At 48.1% G+C, this 12,614-nt stretch overlaps 1 protein-coding gene across 1 annotated transcript; it reads right to left on the minus strand.

The window, feature by feature from the left end:
• Positions 1–1,004: 1,004 nt before the first annotated feature.
• On the minus strand, positions 1,005–4,488 carry LOC116982976 (E3 ubiquitin/ISG15 ligase TRIM25-like). Its single transcript, XM_033036509.1, has 5 exons — positions 4,420–4,488; positions 3,260–3,496; positions 2,988–3,156; positions 1,558–1,847; positions 1,005–1,430 (listed from the first exon to the last, which is right to left on the minus strand). Exons 1-5 carry the CDS (start codon positions 4,486–4,488, stop codon positions 1,005–1,007), a joined length of 1,191 nt encoding a protein of 396 aa, XP_032892400.1.
• Positions 4,489–12,614: the final 8,126 nt, after the last annotated feature.

Genomic DNA, 12,614 nt, shown 5'->3' on the forward strand with positions numbered 1-12,614 from the left:
TCATATTGAATGGCGGTGCAGGCTCGAAGGGCCGAATGGCCTACTCCTGCACCTATTTTCTATGTTTCTATGTTTCTAAAGGCAGAAACAGCACAGTTGGAGATCACTGGCCACAAGAAAAGACATGATAAAGTGTTTGAATGACGAATTTTGAATCTTCCTGGGTCAGGTGAGACGCATATGGGTTAATCACGTCTGACAATGTTAGTCCATGCTTTCCAGCACTGCCCAAATATTCCCCCAGTATGTTCGAAGACAAGAGCACTTAAAATTCCCATTGCATCAGGATAACATCTGCTGCAGCATTGACTTCGCCTCTGGCAGACATCATGATAAAACACTCTGGCTCTCGTTCATAGAGAACATTCAATTAATTTCTGCAAATGGCTTTAATTTTCTGAGGGTCTTGATACATGTAAAGATGTTTGCAAATACATAAACTGAGACCTTAGAAATGCAATTCTCAGCTGTTTCACCAACAGCCTTCTGAAGACATGTCAATAATTTACCTGTATCAATATTAATGGGTGAATCTTCTATTTTGGTATTAAGAGCTGTTTAGAGTTTAGAGTTACAGCATGGAAACAGGCCCTTCAGCCCACCAAGTCCATGCCAACCATCAATTACGCTAGTTCTATGTTATCCCACTTTCTCATCAATTTAAGGAGGCCAATTAACCGACAAACGTACATGTCTTTGGTGTGGGGGGGGGGGGGGTGGGGGGAGGGGGGGGGGGGGGACTGGAGCACCCGGTGGAATCCCATGCGGTCATAGGGAAGACATGTAAACTCAACACAGCATCCGAGGTCAGGATCAAACCCGGGTCTCTGGCCCTGTGCGGCAGCAGCTCTACCAGCTGCGCCACTGTGCCACCCCAAGTCTGAGATGTCATTTTCTTCACGCCGGCCTTAGTAACTTGTACACTATCTGTTAAATCAGGAATATGACAAATCAACTGTTTATTTATGTCTAAAGTCTGGGTACAGTAGTGCAGTGAACACAGCCTAGAATCGGTATAATAATGTATCACTGATATCAGAGACAGCATAAAAGGCAAGAATTCCATTAGGATAGTTTAGATACACACCAATTTGTTCATATTTCTCTGATTTTGTTTTATCTTCTACATTATTATGCCATGCTGAGCAATGGGTGTTAAACAGCTGTGATCCCCAAGAGAGGCTCTTCCTCCCGATGAGACATGAGTGGCCTGCTCCCTTTCTCATTATATCTTGAGATGTCACACCCACGCAGCAACCTTTGCTGGTTTCAACTTCCCAGTTATGGACATGTTTGTCCAATTTTTCTGCGCACAGCAGTTGCACGCAACGGTCGAACCGTTCCGTATGATCTACACAATAGACCTCATCTGGCCAGATGTTTTCCACTTTGAGGTTGCCTTTCATCAGAGACAGGCACTTTTGCGCTGTCTTGGAGTCGAATGTCAATTGCCGGGAAAACATTCGAAGCCTGTGGTTCCAGTAACCTTGGCCAATACTGCCTCAGGCCCAACACATTTGTGCCTAGGGTCTCCACAAGTTGATTGCACTTACTCACCAGTTCCTCTTTGAGGTTAATTACAACCCTGCCTAAACCCAGAAAACGAATGTCCACCTCACCACTGTCCTGAGATAAGGGCTTTAGACTTTTGTTGCTCAAAGCTTTGGGTTCCTGCAGGAATGTAATGTTATCAACAATTTCTGAAACTTCTCCCATCACGAGTTTCTCTTTATTCAACTCATTTATCTTCTGTTCCCTTTTGGCAATAGTTTCTTCAGTCTTGGACAGTGCTACCTGCTCTTCCTTCTCGATGAACTCAAGCACCCTCAGGTTTGCATCCTCGACATCTTGAACCAGTTTGTTAAACTTGCCAGCAATGTCTTCTTGCAAAGTACTTGCAGAGCTTCTGAGGGTCTCTTCCATACCCCGCAACACTGCTCTCTCTCCCCATCCCCGCACTCGCAACAAGGCCAGAGTCCCCCTAGTCCTCACCTTTCACCCCACCAGCCGGCAAATACAACAAATAATCCTCCGCCATTTCCGCCACCTCCAACGTGACCCCACCACTCGCCACATCTTCCCATCTCCCCCCATGTCTGCCTTCCGCAAAGCCGCTCCCTCCGCAACTCCCTTGTCAATTCTTCCCTTCCCTCCCGTACCACCCCCTCCCCAGGCACTTTCCGTTGCAACCGCAAGAAATGCAACACCTGTCCCTTCACCTCCCCCCTCGACTCCATTCAAGGACCCAAGCAGTCGTTCCAGGTGCGACAAAGGTTCACCTGTATCTCCTCCAACCTCATCTACTGCATCCGCTGCTCTAGATGTCAGCTGATTTACATCGGTGAGACTAAGCGGAGGTTGGGCGATCGTTTCGCCGAACACCTCCGCTCAGTCCGCAATAACCTACCTGAACTCCCGGTGGCTCAGCACTTCAACTCCCTCTCCCATTCCCAATCCGACCTCTCTGTCATGGGTCTCCTCCATTGCCAGAGTGAGCAACACCGGAAATTGGAGGAACAGCACCTCATATTCCGCCTGGGTTGCTTGCGTCCGGATGGCATGAACATTGAATTCTCCCAATTTTGCTAGCACTTGCAGTCTCCGTCCCTTCCTTAACCCTCGAGCTGTCTCCTCCCATCCCCCCGCCCTCGGGCTCCTCCTCCTCCCTTTTTCCTTCCTTCTCCCCCCCACCCCCCATCAGTCTGAAGAAGGGTTTTGGCCCGAAACGTCACCCATTTCCTTCGCTCCATAGATGCTGCTGCACCCGCTGAGTTTCTCCAGCATTTTTGTGTACCTTCTGATTGTATCTGTTTGCCTTCTTAGGTTTTCAATCTCAATTTCATTCACTTTTGCATGCCCTTCTGACGACTTGCCCTCATTGACAAATTGTCTCTGCTGCTCATCTCTCTCCTCCTCTATAGTCACGGCCGTGTGGTTTCCGTGCTCTTAGATTAGGCATATGCAACAGATAAAAGTTTCATCAGTACTACAGAACAGATCCAGGGGCCTGTCGTGTCTTTTGCATTGCCGTTTCTCAGTCGTTTTGACTGGATTATGCACCCTGTGAAGTCTCAGTGCTGCATTTTCACAATGGGTCCTGATGTGGATTTCACAGAACGATGCCATATACTCCAAACAAGACGATAGCTTTTGCCTCTTTGTTAGTACAAAAATCTCACATAACATCATGTGGATTAAAGCTTGATTCTTCAGGAGTTATCTTCACAGTTTTAGAAACTTTCTTCCCGACATCACAGACAACACTGTTCTTACAGAGCTGAGTCTTGTGGGAGGAGCTCCCATGACATTTTGGGCAGCTGTATATCTTTGTAGCCACTTCTTTATCCCAGGAAGTCGTTTTGCATTTCATGCAGATATTATGACCACAGGGAATTGCAACAGGATCTGTGAACATCTTCAAACAGATGGCACAGATAGGTTCATCCTCAAAATCAAGTTGATGCGATGTAGCCAAAGTGAAGACAAAAGAATCGTGCTTAAAGCAAAAGTAAAATGTGACTTCTGGTTGAATCAACTTGCATTGTGCTGTCCGAACAGAAACAAACAAGTAAGGAAACAGCACCACCTACATTTCATCATTCATCATTAACCTTCGTCTATGTCAATAAATTGGAGGCATTACTTGATATTTCAGTAAATTCTGTTACACTAAACTGCTGTTCTCAGTCTTGTTGAACGAATGCTTATAGAGGTTTGATTCTACTTTTAGCTCGTCTCAGATAGCAACATTTCTAATCAGGTAGGAAGTTCAAACCACACTCAAGAATTTGAGTATTTCATCTAAGCTGCTACGATACAGTATTTATCAGAGATTTGCTATGTGTGAGATGACCTGTGGCCACTTGGAAGTGAAAGTTTCCACTCTGTCTCCTGGTTTTCAGATCAATAGCCTCGCATAATCTCCCATAATTATAATCCCATAATAATAAGTGGATACTTTGATTACAATTCTTTCCAGAGATGCTCCATCTCTGACATCCAAACGTTACAAACCTCAACTAAGTAGGGTGATAAGTGGGGTTACTCATGGTAAATCAGCAACTATACAGCAGGATTAACTCTGCTAGAAGATCTGACCTTAAAGTCATTGTTCAATGTCTATTTTGCACACAGGTCACCTGCTGGTTATAATGTTCATAAATAATGGTCTTTATGGTTTAAATAGTGATTCACAGGAAAGGCAACATTAAATTCCAATTACAGACTTGTACATTCTCTATTTTGTACCATTGAAATAATTATGCTGTGTTTCTTGCTGGAATACAATCTGCAACTTCAAGTTCGGCTGCAGGAGGTGCCCTCGTGACACAAGGTGGTCGGGCGAGGAGATGGATGTCGGTTCGCGGGCCGAGCCGGTCGAGGGTGACAGAGGAGGCACTGCAGCAGCCTGGGGCTTACCTGGATCAGGAGCCACTCCAGTACATTTGTACTTTTGTAAATGGTGCCGTAATATGGTGACTTGTGCATGTGTGAACTATGCAATAAGAATTGCACTGTGCAGTGCCCACATGAAAATAAAGAACAATTGAACTATTGAACTTATTTTGTCTTCTCTTCCTCTCTGGCCTATTCATTCAATCATTCATGAAATGCATATGTTAGTGGGGCTAAGCAGAGGACTCAAACCAAGTGTCAGCAAGCTTGGGATTTTTATGCATGTACCTTGTGCAAAAATGTGGCAGTTTAGAAAGAGATGAATGCCCGTTTACTGATAGCACATGCAAAGCACACATAGTTTTACAAGTCAGAGTGCCAAGCAGTACGGAAACAAATCCAGTAGCCCACCAAATCCATGCTGACCACCAATGGATCCTAATCCTACACCAGTTCTGTTTATTCTTTCCCTTTCCATTCAACTACACATGAAGAGCATTTTATTGTAGCCAGGTAACGTACCGACCTGTGCACCTTTGACTAGTGGAAGTAAAATGAAGCATTCAGAGGAAGTCCACATGGTGGTAGGAAGGACATTTCTATGCTAGAGTGTCAGAGTTATGATGAAGCACTCCATTCTCTATGACACTGTGCATTTGCACAAACTGCACAAATGTACACCAACTTTTGTCGTGAACACATAAAGGGAAGATAACTCCCCAATGGAGGTCTTTCCATCAGGGAGTCTCCCCCCCCCCCTTTACATTGGGGACCTGGGATAGTGTTGCACAGATCAGTGACATGTAACTGTAAGTCGGTTCACAGACTCGCCAGCCGCCTGCCATTTCTGCGGCATGGAAGAGATCATGTTCCGTGTGAGAGGTTGCAGCCCCTGCTGAGTATTAGAAGCGGCTGCTCCTCAAGGTTTGGCTGCATTTTCAGCCCCACACCCCTGATCTTTGGTCAACCAATATGGAGGGGGGAGGGTCGGTCGGTGGGGGGGGGGGGGATTTATTGCTTGGTTTGCTCCTGGGCCTGGCAAAGAAGGCCTTTCACACATGTTGGCCCAATGCAAATGGAAAGAGCAACAAATTCATCACCCTACTACTTCAGTGCTACTCTGACACATTTAGCACCATTCAAATATCGCAACTCTTTACATCCTCTTCCACCTATTCTAGCAAGGCAGGCATTTCATGTACTAAATGTAGACACAAGGAACTGCAGATGCTAGGATCTGGTGAAGAATGCAAAGTGCTGTAATAATAGCAGCTCAGGCAGAATCTCTGAAGGACATAGACTAAGGCAAATCTTGCAGGAAGAGATGGCATGCCCTACTCTCTCCATGCTCATTCTCATTCCAGAGATCCCTAAAATGCCAAACTCCAACTACTGAGATCACGACAGCATTCAACTTGTGGCTGGGGTCAGAGGGTGTGACATTACTCCAGCAATTTGTCCTCTAGTGATTTGCCTCACCATGTGTATTCTGCCAGAGAAATGCCAGTGCCTGCATGACGTATGAATCCTCAGCAATCTCTCAGAACGACAGCATTTATGCTTCCACAGTGGCTACACTGGTGATTCCTGTATGTGTGCCTGAAAGCCAGATCATTGCCACTCGTGGTGAGATGGACATCTGAAACTGGGTCATCCATGGCCAGAGCTGCTGACACTCACTCTTCGCGGCAAATTGTAATCCTCTTCCATTCTGCAGAACCATTGTCTACCATCATTGGAGACCACGACATAGAAGTAATAGGACCGAAAAGTGCACATAAAGCATAGATACAGCGAGAGTATACAAGGCTGATTAATCTACGGTTGCATTTGTTTGGGCATGGTTAGATACATAAGATATCTATTTTATTTGCTTTTCAATAAAGTGAAAAGCATTATCTGGTGCCTCTGATCATTCAAATATTACTCTTGCAAACCTGCTTCATTGACTTGAGTGGAACTGGTCAATGAAGCAAAAAGCTGAGGCTCTTGTTGTGCTGCTTGCTGTCTCTGACATGCTCCTCCAGTAAGTGCTTCCATCAGGCCATCCAGGCTACTGTTGTTGAAGAATGGACAAATTAGTGTGTTTTATCATCAAGGAAAAACGATAAGACATCCAGATGATGCAGAAGCAATATAATTGTCACAAGTGTCAAATTGTCCACTTTGGAACCGCAAATAGAATGGTGGATTAATTTTAAATTGTAACAGAGGGATAATGATTTGGTGTCCTTACTTAAAAATTGATATTATTGCCTTTGAATGAAAAATTCCTGGGATGGGAGAAACAAGGAACTGCAGATGCTTTAGTTTAGTTTAGTTTAGTTCAGAGATACAACACGGAAACAGGCCCTTCGGCCTACCGAGTCCTCGCTGACCAGTGATCCCAGTACACCTACACTTTCCTGCACACACACTAGGGACAATTTACAATTTTTACCAAAGCTAAGTAACCTACAAACCTGTACATCTTTGGAGTGTGGGATGAAACCAAAGCACCCGGTGAAAACCCACTTGGTCTCATGGAGTACAAACTGCATGCAGACAGCACCCGTAGTCAGGATCAAAACCGGGTCTCTGGTGCTGTAAGGCAGCAACTCTACCGCTGTGCCACCATGCCGCCTCCAAGTTTTGTGCTGGTTTACATACAGTATAAAGAACACAAAGTGCTGGGGTAACACAGCAAGTCAGGCAACATCTTTGGAGAACAGGGATAGGTGACATTTTGGGTCAGGCTGAAGAAGGGTCCCAAGATTTGAAGCAGCCTTTCAAGGATCTTGTCGATGGAGGAGGAACAGAGGCAGTGAGGCTTCATAGTTTGACTCATCGTTGGACTGTTGAAATTTTCCTTTGCTTAAGGATTCCTCCATTAGTGTGAAATTCCTGAGTTTTTCTGCACCGCCGTGGGAGTGGCAGTGGCTGGCGGATTGCCAAGAGTGCCTGTAGATGGAGGGTAGGAAGGATTTTGGTGTCTTTGACGTTTCTAGCACCGATTATCTGCCCCAACGCCGTTTTGCACAGTGCTGCTGCCTGGCTTAATGTGAAGAAGGTACTTTTGCTTCCGGCACGGCTTTAAAAAGCTTCCCAAAAGCTGCTCTCGGCTGTGGACGAACTTGGGGACTTTCCCTGCTTCAGCTGGAGGAATCTGCTTCTGCTGCTTATCTTAGACTGTGACTGTCTCTGAGATTCGCTTTGAGCTGAGCTGCTGGGGTTCCTGAAGCTGGTTTGTGCCACTGTCAAGATGGCTGGGGCTCGGCTGAAGGACCGGAGTTATGCAGCTGTGGTTTCAGCGGCGGGTTCAGGGCCATTTGAGGATGAGCCTCATGTTGACTTGGATTGGGACATATTCGGGATCTCAGTGCAAACCGGGCCCCTGTGGAACAGGGGTGCAATTGCGAAGGGCTTGTACGACCTTTGCAAGAGGGATGTCATTGCCTTTTCCGAGCATGCAGGAGGAAAGGTTGAGCTGGTCCTAAAGTCCCAGGAGGATGTGGCCCTAGCGTTGGAGAAGGGGCTCTCAGTGGGGGGGGAGGGGGGAGGTCCACATACATACAGTGGACACCCACAACCGTGAAGACTCCTGCGAATGGGTAGAGTTTCAGGAGAAGAAGGAAGCCTTGAGGAACCTGCTGCTTGAGCGGTCCCGAGGCGCTTACGCGAGGTCACGGGTCCAGATGTTGCATGATCTGGACCGAGCTTCGCCTTTCTTTTTCTCTCTGGAGAAAGGGTGGGGAGCCCGCAAACAGCTCGTAGAGCTGCTCGTGGATGATGGCTTCTCTGTCACAGATCTGGAGAGGATCAGTGCTTTGGTCCGGTCATTTTATGGGTCCCTGTTCTCCGCAGATGGATTCAGCGGGGAGGCTCAGCGGGCTCTGTGGAAGGGTCAACCGACTGTAGATAGGGAGGTGTCCGATCTTCTTGATGGCCCCTTATCACTGGAGGAGTTGACTCGTGCCCTGCACCAGCTCAGGAGGGGCAAGTCACCTGGGCTGGATGGGTTGACGGTAGAATTTGTTAGAGCCTTCTGGGATATCCTGGGGGATGATTATATGATGGTTCTGGGGAGAGCCTGGTGACCGGGGAGATTCCCCTTTCATGGCATAGGGCAGTCGTTGTCTTGCTGCCCAAGAACGGCAAACTCCGCATGTTGAAGAACTGGCGCCCGGTCTCTCTCCTATGTACAGAGTATAAAGTATTTGCACGGGCGATGGCAAATACCCTGGGCTCCGTGCAGTCCCAACTGATCCACCCAGACCAGTCCTATACAGTCCCTGGCCGGTCCATTCAGGATAACATCCACCTGGCTAGGGACCTGATTCATCTAGCCCAGGGTACTAGTCAGTCAGCTGCTTTTCTGTCTCTTGATCAGGAGAAGGCCTTTGACAGGGTAGAGCATGAATACCTCTTTGGGACGTTGCAAGCGTTCGGATTTGGACCGCATTTTGTGGCCCGGGTCCGGCTTTTGTACACTGCAGTGCAGTGTCTTGTGAAGGTTAATGGTGTGATGTTGGCTCCCATTCATTTTGGGAGGGGGGTCCGTCTGGGGTGCCCCATGTCTGGTCAGTTGTACTCGGTCTGTGTGGAGCCGTCCCTGTGTCTTCTTCGGAGGAGGCTGACAGGCCTGGCCTTATCAGGTCCGGGGGTGGAGTTGGTTCTTTCGGCTTATGCCGATGATGTACTCCTTACGTTCACTGACCCTGGTGACCTGCGGAGGATGCGTGACTGCCAGAAGATTTTCTCGGCTGCATCATCTGCCAGGATTAACTGGAGTAAATGTTCTTGACCTTTAGTGGGTCAGTGGCAGGTGGACTCCCTGCTGGAGGAGATGACATTGTATGCGTGGCGCACCACGCACCTCCTCTATCTGGGGGTGTACCGGAGTCCCACTGAGGATGCTTGGCCGGCGAACTGGCAGGAGTTGGAGATGAAAGTGGTTGCCCGGCTGGGGCGCTGGTCAGGCCTGCTTGGAGTTCTTTCCTTTCAGGGGAGGGTGCTTGTCATAAACCAGCTGGTGGCCCCCATGTTATGGTACCGGCTGGCTACTCTAGTCCCGCCCTCCAGCTTTGCAACTGCTTTACAGAAGAAGCTGGTGGATTTCTTTTGGGGAAATAGGAAGCACTGGGTTTCCGCAGCAGTCCTGAGTCTCCCGTTAGAGGAGGTCGGCCAGTCCTTGGTATGCGTGCGTACCCAGGTGGCGGCTCTCCATCTCAGGACTCTGCGGAGGTACATGTATGCAGAGAACCCCCCCAGATGGCACGCTCTGGCCACATATTTTTTCCGTCAGGGTCGTTGCGTAAGGGGGGTTTCACGGCTCCCGGTGGTGGGCATCAGTCGACCCACCTTACGGGGTTTGCCTAGTTTTTATCGTGATGTGCTAAGAGTGAGGAATTTGGTTGTTTTCAGCCAGCGTGTTGCTCCACGAGGGGAGGGGGATGTTGTGGCTGCGGGAGTGGCCGGTCCTCACCCTGTCATGGCGGGTATTGAGGAGAGGCGTGCGCCTAGAGTGGTTCTGACTGAGCTTTCACCCGCTCCATCAGATCTGCTCATCGGGCCTCGGCTCCGGGATATTTCTTGGGCACCGGCTCCACATAACCTGAGCCGCCTTTCTGAGATGACTAGCATGCCATTTCGTGATGCGAAGAGGTGCACACTGTACAGAATGCTCCTGCACATTCTGCACCTCCTTGCCTTCGTTTCCCATCCCTACACTCCATGGCGGACGGTGTTACCACCCGAAGGCGGGAGAGGTCCCCAGTGGGGGTCCTTCTATAAGGGTTGTCCCCCTTTACATTGGGGACCTGGGGTGGAGAGTGCTGCACAGAGCGGTGGCATGTAATAAACTTTTGAGTCAGTTCACGGGCTCGTCCGCCGCCTGTATTTTCTGCGGCGAGGAAGAGACCGTGTTCCACGCTTATATGGAGTGTGCGAGGTTACTGCCCCTGTACCAATATCTGAAGCGGTTGTTCCTCAAGTTCGGGTTGCATTTTAGTCCTATGATTCTAGTGTTTGGACATAAGGCAGGGAGTGGGGAGAGCCAAGTGGGGGAGTGGGACTTACCTGTCAGTGTGCTCCTGGGCCTGGCCAAGATAGCCATTCACGAGTCAAGGCGCCAGACGGTAGAGGGCTTTACCCGAGCCGGCTGCCTGCCCCTTTTCCGGGGATACATCCGTGCCCGGGTGCGGTTAGAAAGGGAATACGCCCTGTCCACGGGCACCCTGAGGGAGTTCCGGGACCACTGGGCTCCGCAGGGTGTTGAATGTATCCTCAATAAGGATTGTATCATAATTGTATAATAGTTTATTATGAATATATGTTTGTATTGTATTATGGTGGTGGGTTCTGGCTTGTTTTATTGTAGTGTAAATATTATTTTTTAATAATTGAATACATTTTTTGATAATTAATAAAAAAGAAAGAAAAAAAAGATGGCCATTCGCGGGTCCAGGCAGCGGGCGGTCGATGGTCAGGGTAGAATCGGCTGCCTGCCCCCCTTTCGGGCCTACGTCCGTGCACGTGTGTCCCTGGAGAGGGAACACGCGGTGTCCACGGGGACTATGGAGGCCTTCCGTGGGCGCTGGTCACAGCGTGGGGTTGAGAGTATTGTAAATAATGAATGCACTGTTGTACCATAATGATTATTTGATATAGTGTAATTTCTGATTATGTTTTGATGTGTTGCATCACATGATTGTGTTGAATAAATTTTTTGAAAAGGAAAAAAAAAAAGAGAAAGAGAGAAAGAGAAGAAGGAAAGAAGGAAATAAATAACAAGATAATTTCCCCCAATCTTAGAATTATTTAAAGTGCAGAGTGTGTTTTAAATCAAATTAAGCTGATGGGGTCAATATATGTGTCAATGCTCTCTCATTGCTGGATATTAGTCATTTAGATAACACTACATGTTAATTTGCTTTTCATTGGCAAATGTTTATTTTTCACCTCTTTGCTGATTGGGTTTTGTCATTTAGTTTTTTCAATGAGGATTGCTTACATGTAGAGAAAATAGATGAAGTTCTCCCAATACCTCCATTACTAAGTGAAGTGGAAGCCTTCTTTGGCACGCTAGAATCACACAATTTTCCTTATTCCTAATCTTCTACAGGGAACACAGGGCGCTCCCTAATAGTTCGAATCTAAAGAGATTTCCATTACTATGATGTCAGCAAGCCGGTGACACTTCCTGTAATGCCTCACAGAATGGCCTTGCTGCAGCATGTTTGCAGGAAGGAAAGCCTGTAGCGTATGTTTCACGGAGGCTGACCGACACTGAAACCAGACATGCTCAAATTGAGAAAGAGCTATTGGCGGTGGTTTTTGCGTGTACTAATTTCAATGATTACATCTATGTCAAGCCAGTGACCAGAGAAATGGACCACCAACCACTGGTCACTATACTAAAAAAACCCATACATGCGGCACCAGCACGTCTTCAAAGGATGATGTTAAGACTTCAAAAGTACAGCATTACCGTCATTTACAAATGTGGAAAACAAATGCACCTAGTGGGCACTCTTGTCTTGAGCTCCCAGGAGATCCACAGTCCAGCATGCTGCTGAGGTGGACAGTTTTGATGTCATGACAGTCAATCACATTTCCTCTTCTTGTTTAGAGGAGTTGGCGTTACACACAGCAACTTTGACGCAACTTTGCGGACACTTAGCACTATCATCAGACACGGATGGCCCAACAAACAACACATGCTTCCGCATGCTGTTCGCCCTTATTTTCCTTTCAGAGATGAATTGACCATTGAAGAAGGCGCTGTCCTGAATGGCTGCCTGTCCTGCAGCTGTCCGCTTTTTTCCCCTTCTTTTTTATTATTTTTAGTACGTTGAGTGTGTAGTCAGGGGGCCTAATCTTTTTATGTGTGGGGGGTGGTGGGGGGGAAGGGGGAAACTGCTTTTCGAGTCCCTACCTGGTCGGAGGGGTTGCCTTTCTCCGAGCAGCGACTTCGACCTGTCCTCGCGGCCTACCAGCGGGTCCTGGAGCGACATTCCCCTGAGGGGACCTGGCCAGAACATCGGCTTTGGCGGCGGCGCAGAACATCGGCTTTGGCGGCGGCGCAACGCTGGAGCGCTATTGCAGAGCGGGCGATGCCTTTCCTGGGTCGCCGCGCTGGAACTCCAGTATGCTGGGACCGCAGATGAGAACATCGTGGAGCCGCGGTTCTGTGGAGCGGCCAGCTGCGACGTTGAACGTTACATCCCGGAGCCTGGGAT

Source organism: Amblyraja radiata, chromosome 17 (assembly GCF_010909765.2).
Source record: "Amblyraja radiata isolate CabotCenter1 chromosome 17, sAmbRad1.1.pri, whole genome shotgun sequence".
NCBI lineage: Eukaryota > Metazoa > Chordata > Chondrichthyes > Rajiformes > Rajidae > Amblyraja > Amblyraja radiata.

Coding starts and splice junctions, on each gene's coding strand:
- LOC116982976 (XM_033036509.1), bottom strand. CDS start 4,488: ATGCACAAGTCACCATATTACGGCACCATTTACAAAAGTACAAATGTA. Junction 3,157..3,259: donor AGCTCTGTAAGAACAGTGTT/GTCTGTGATGTC, acceptor GTACTAACAAAG/AGGCAAAAGCTATCGTCTTG. Junction 1,848..2,987: donor GCCCCTGGATCTGTTCTGTA/GTACTGATGAAA, acceptor AACTGGTTCAAG/ATGTCGAGGATGCAAACCTG.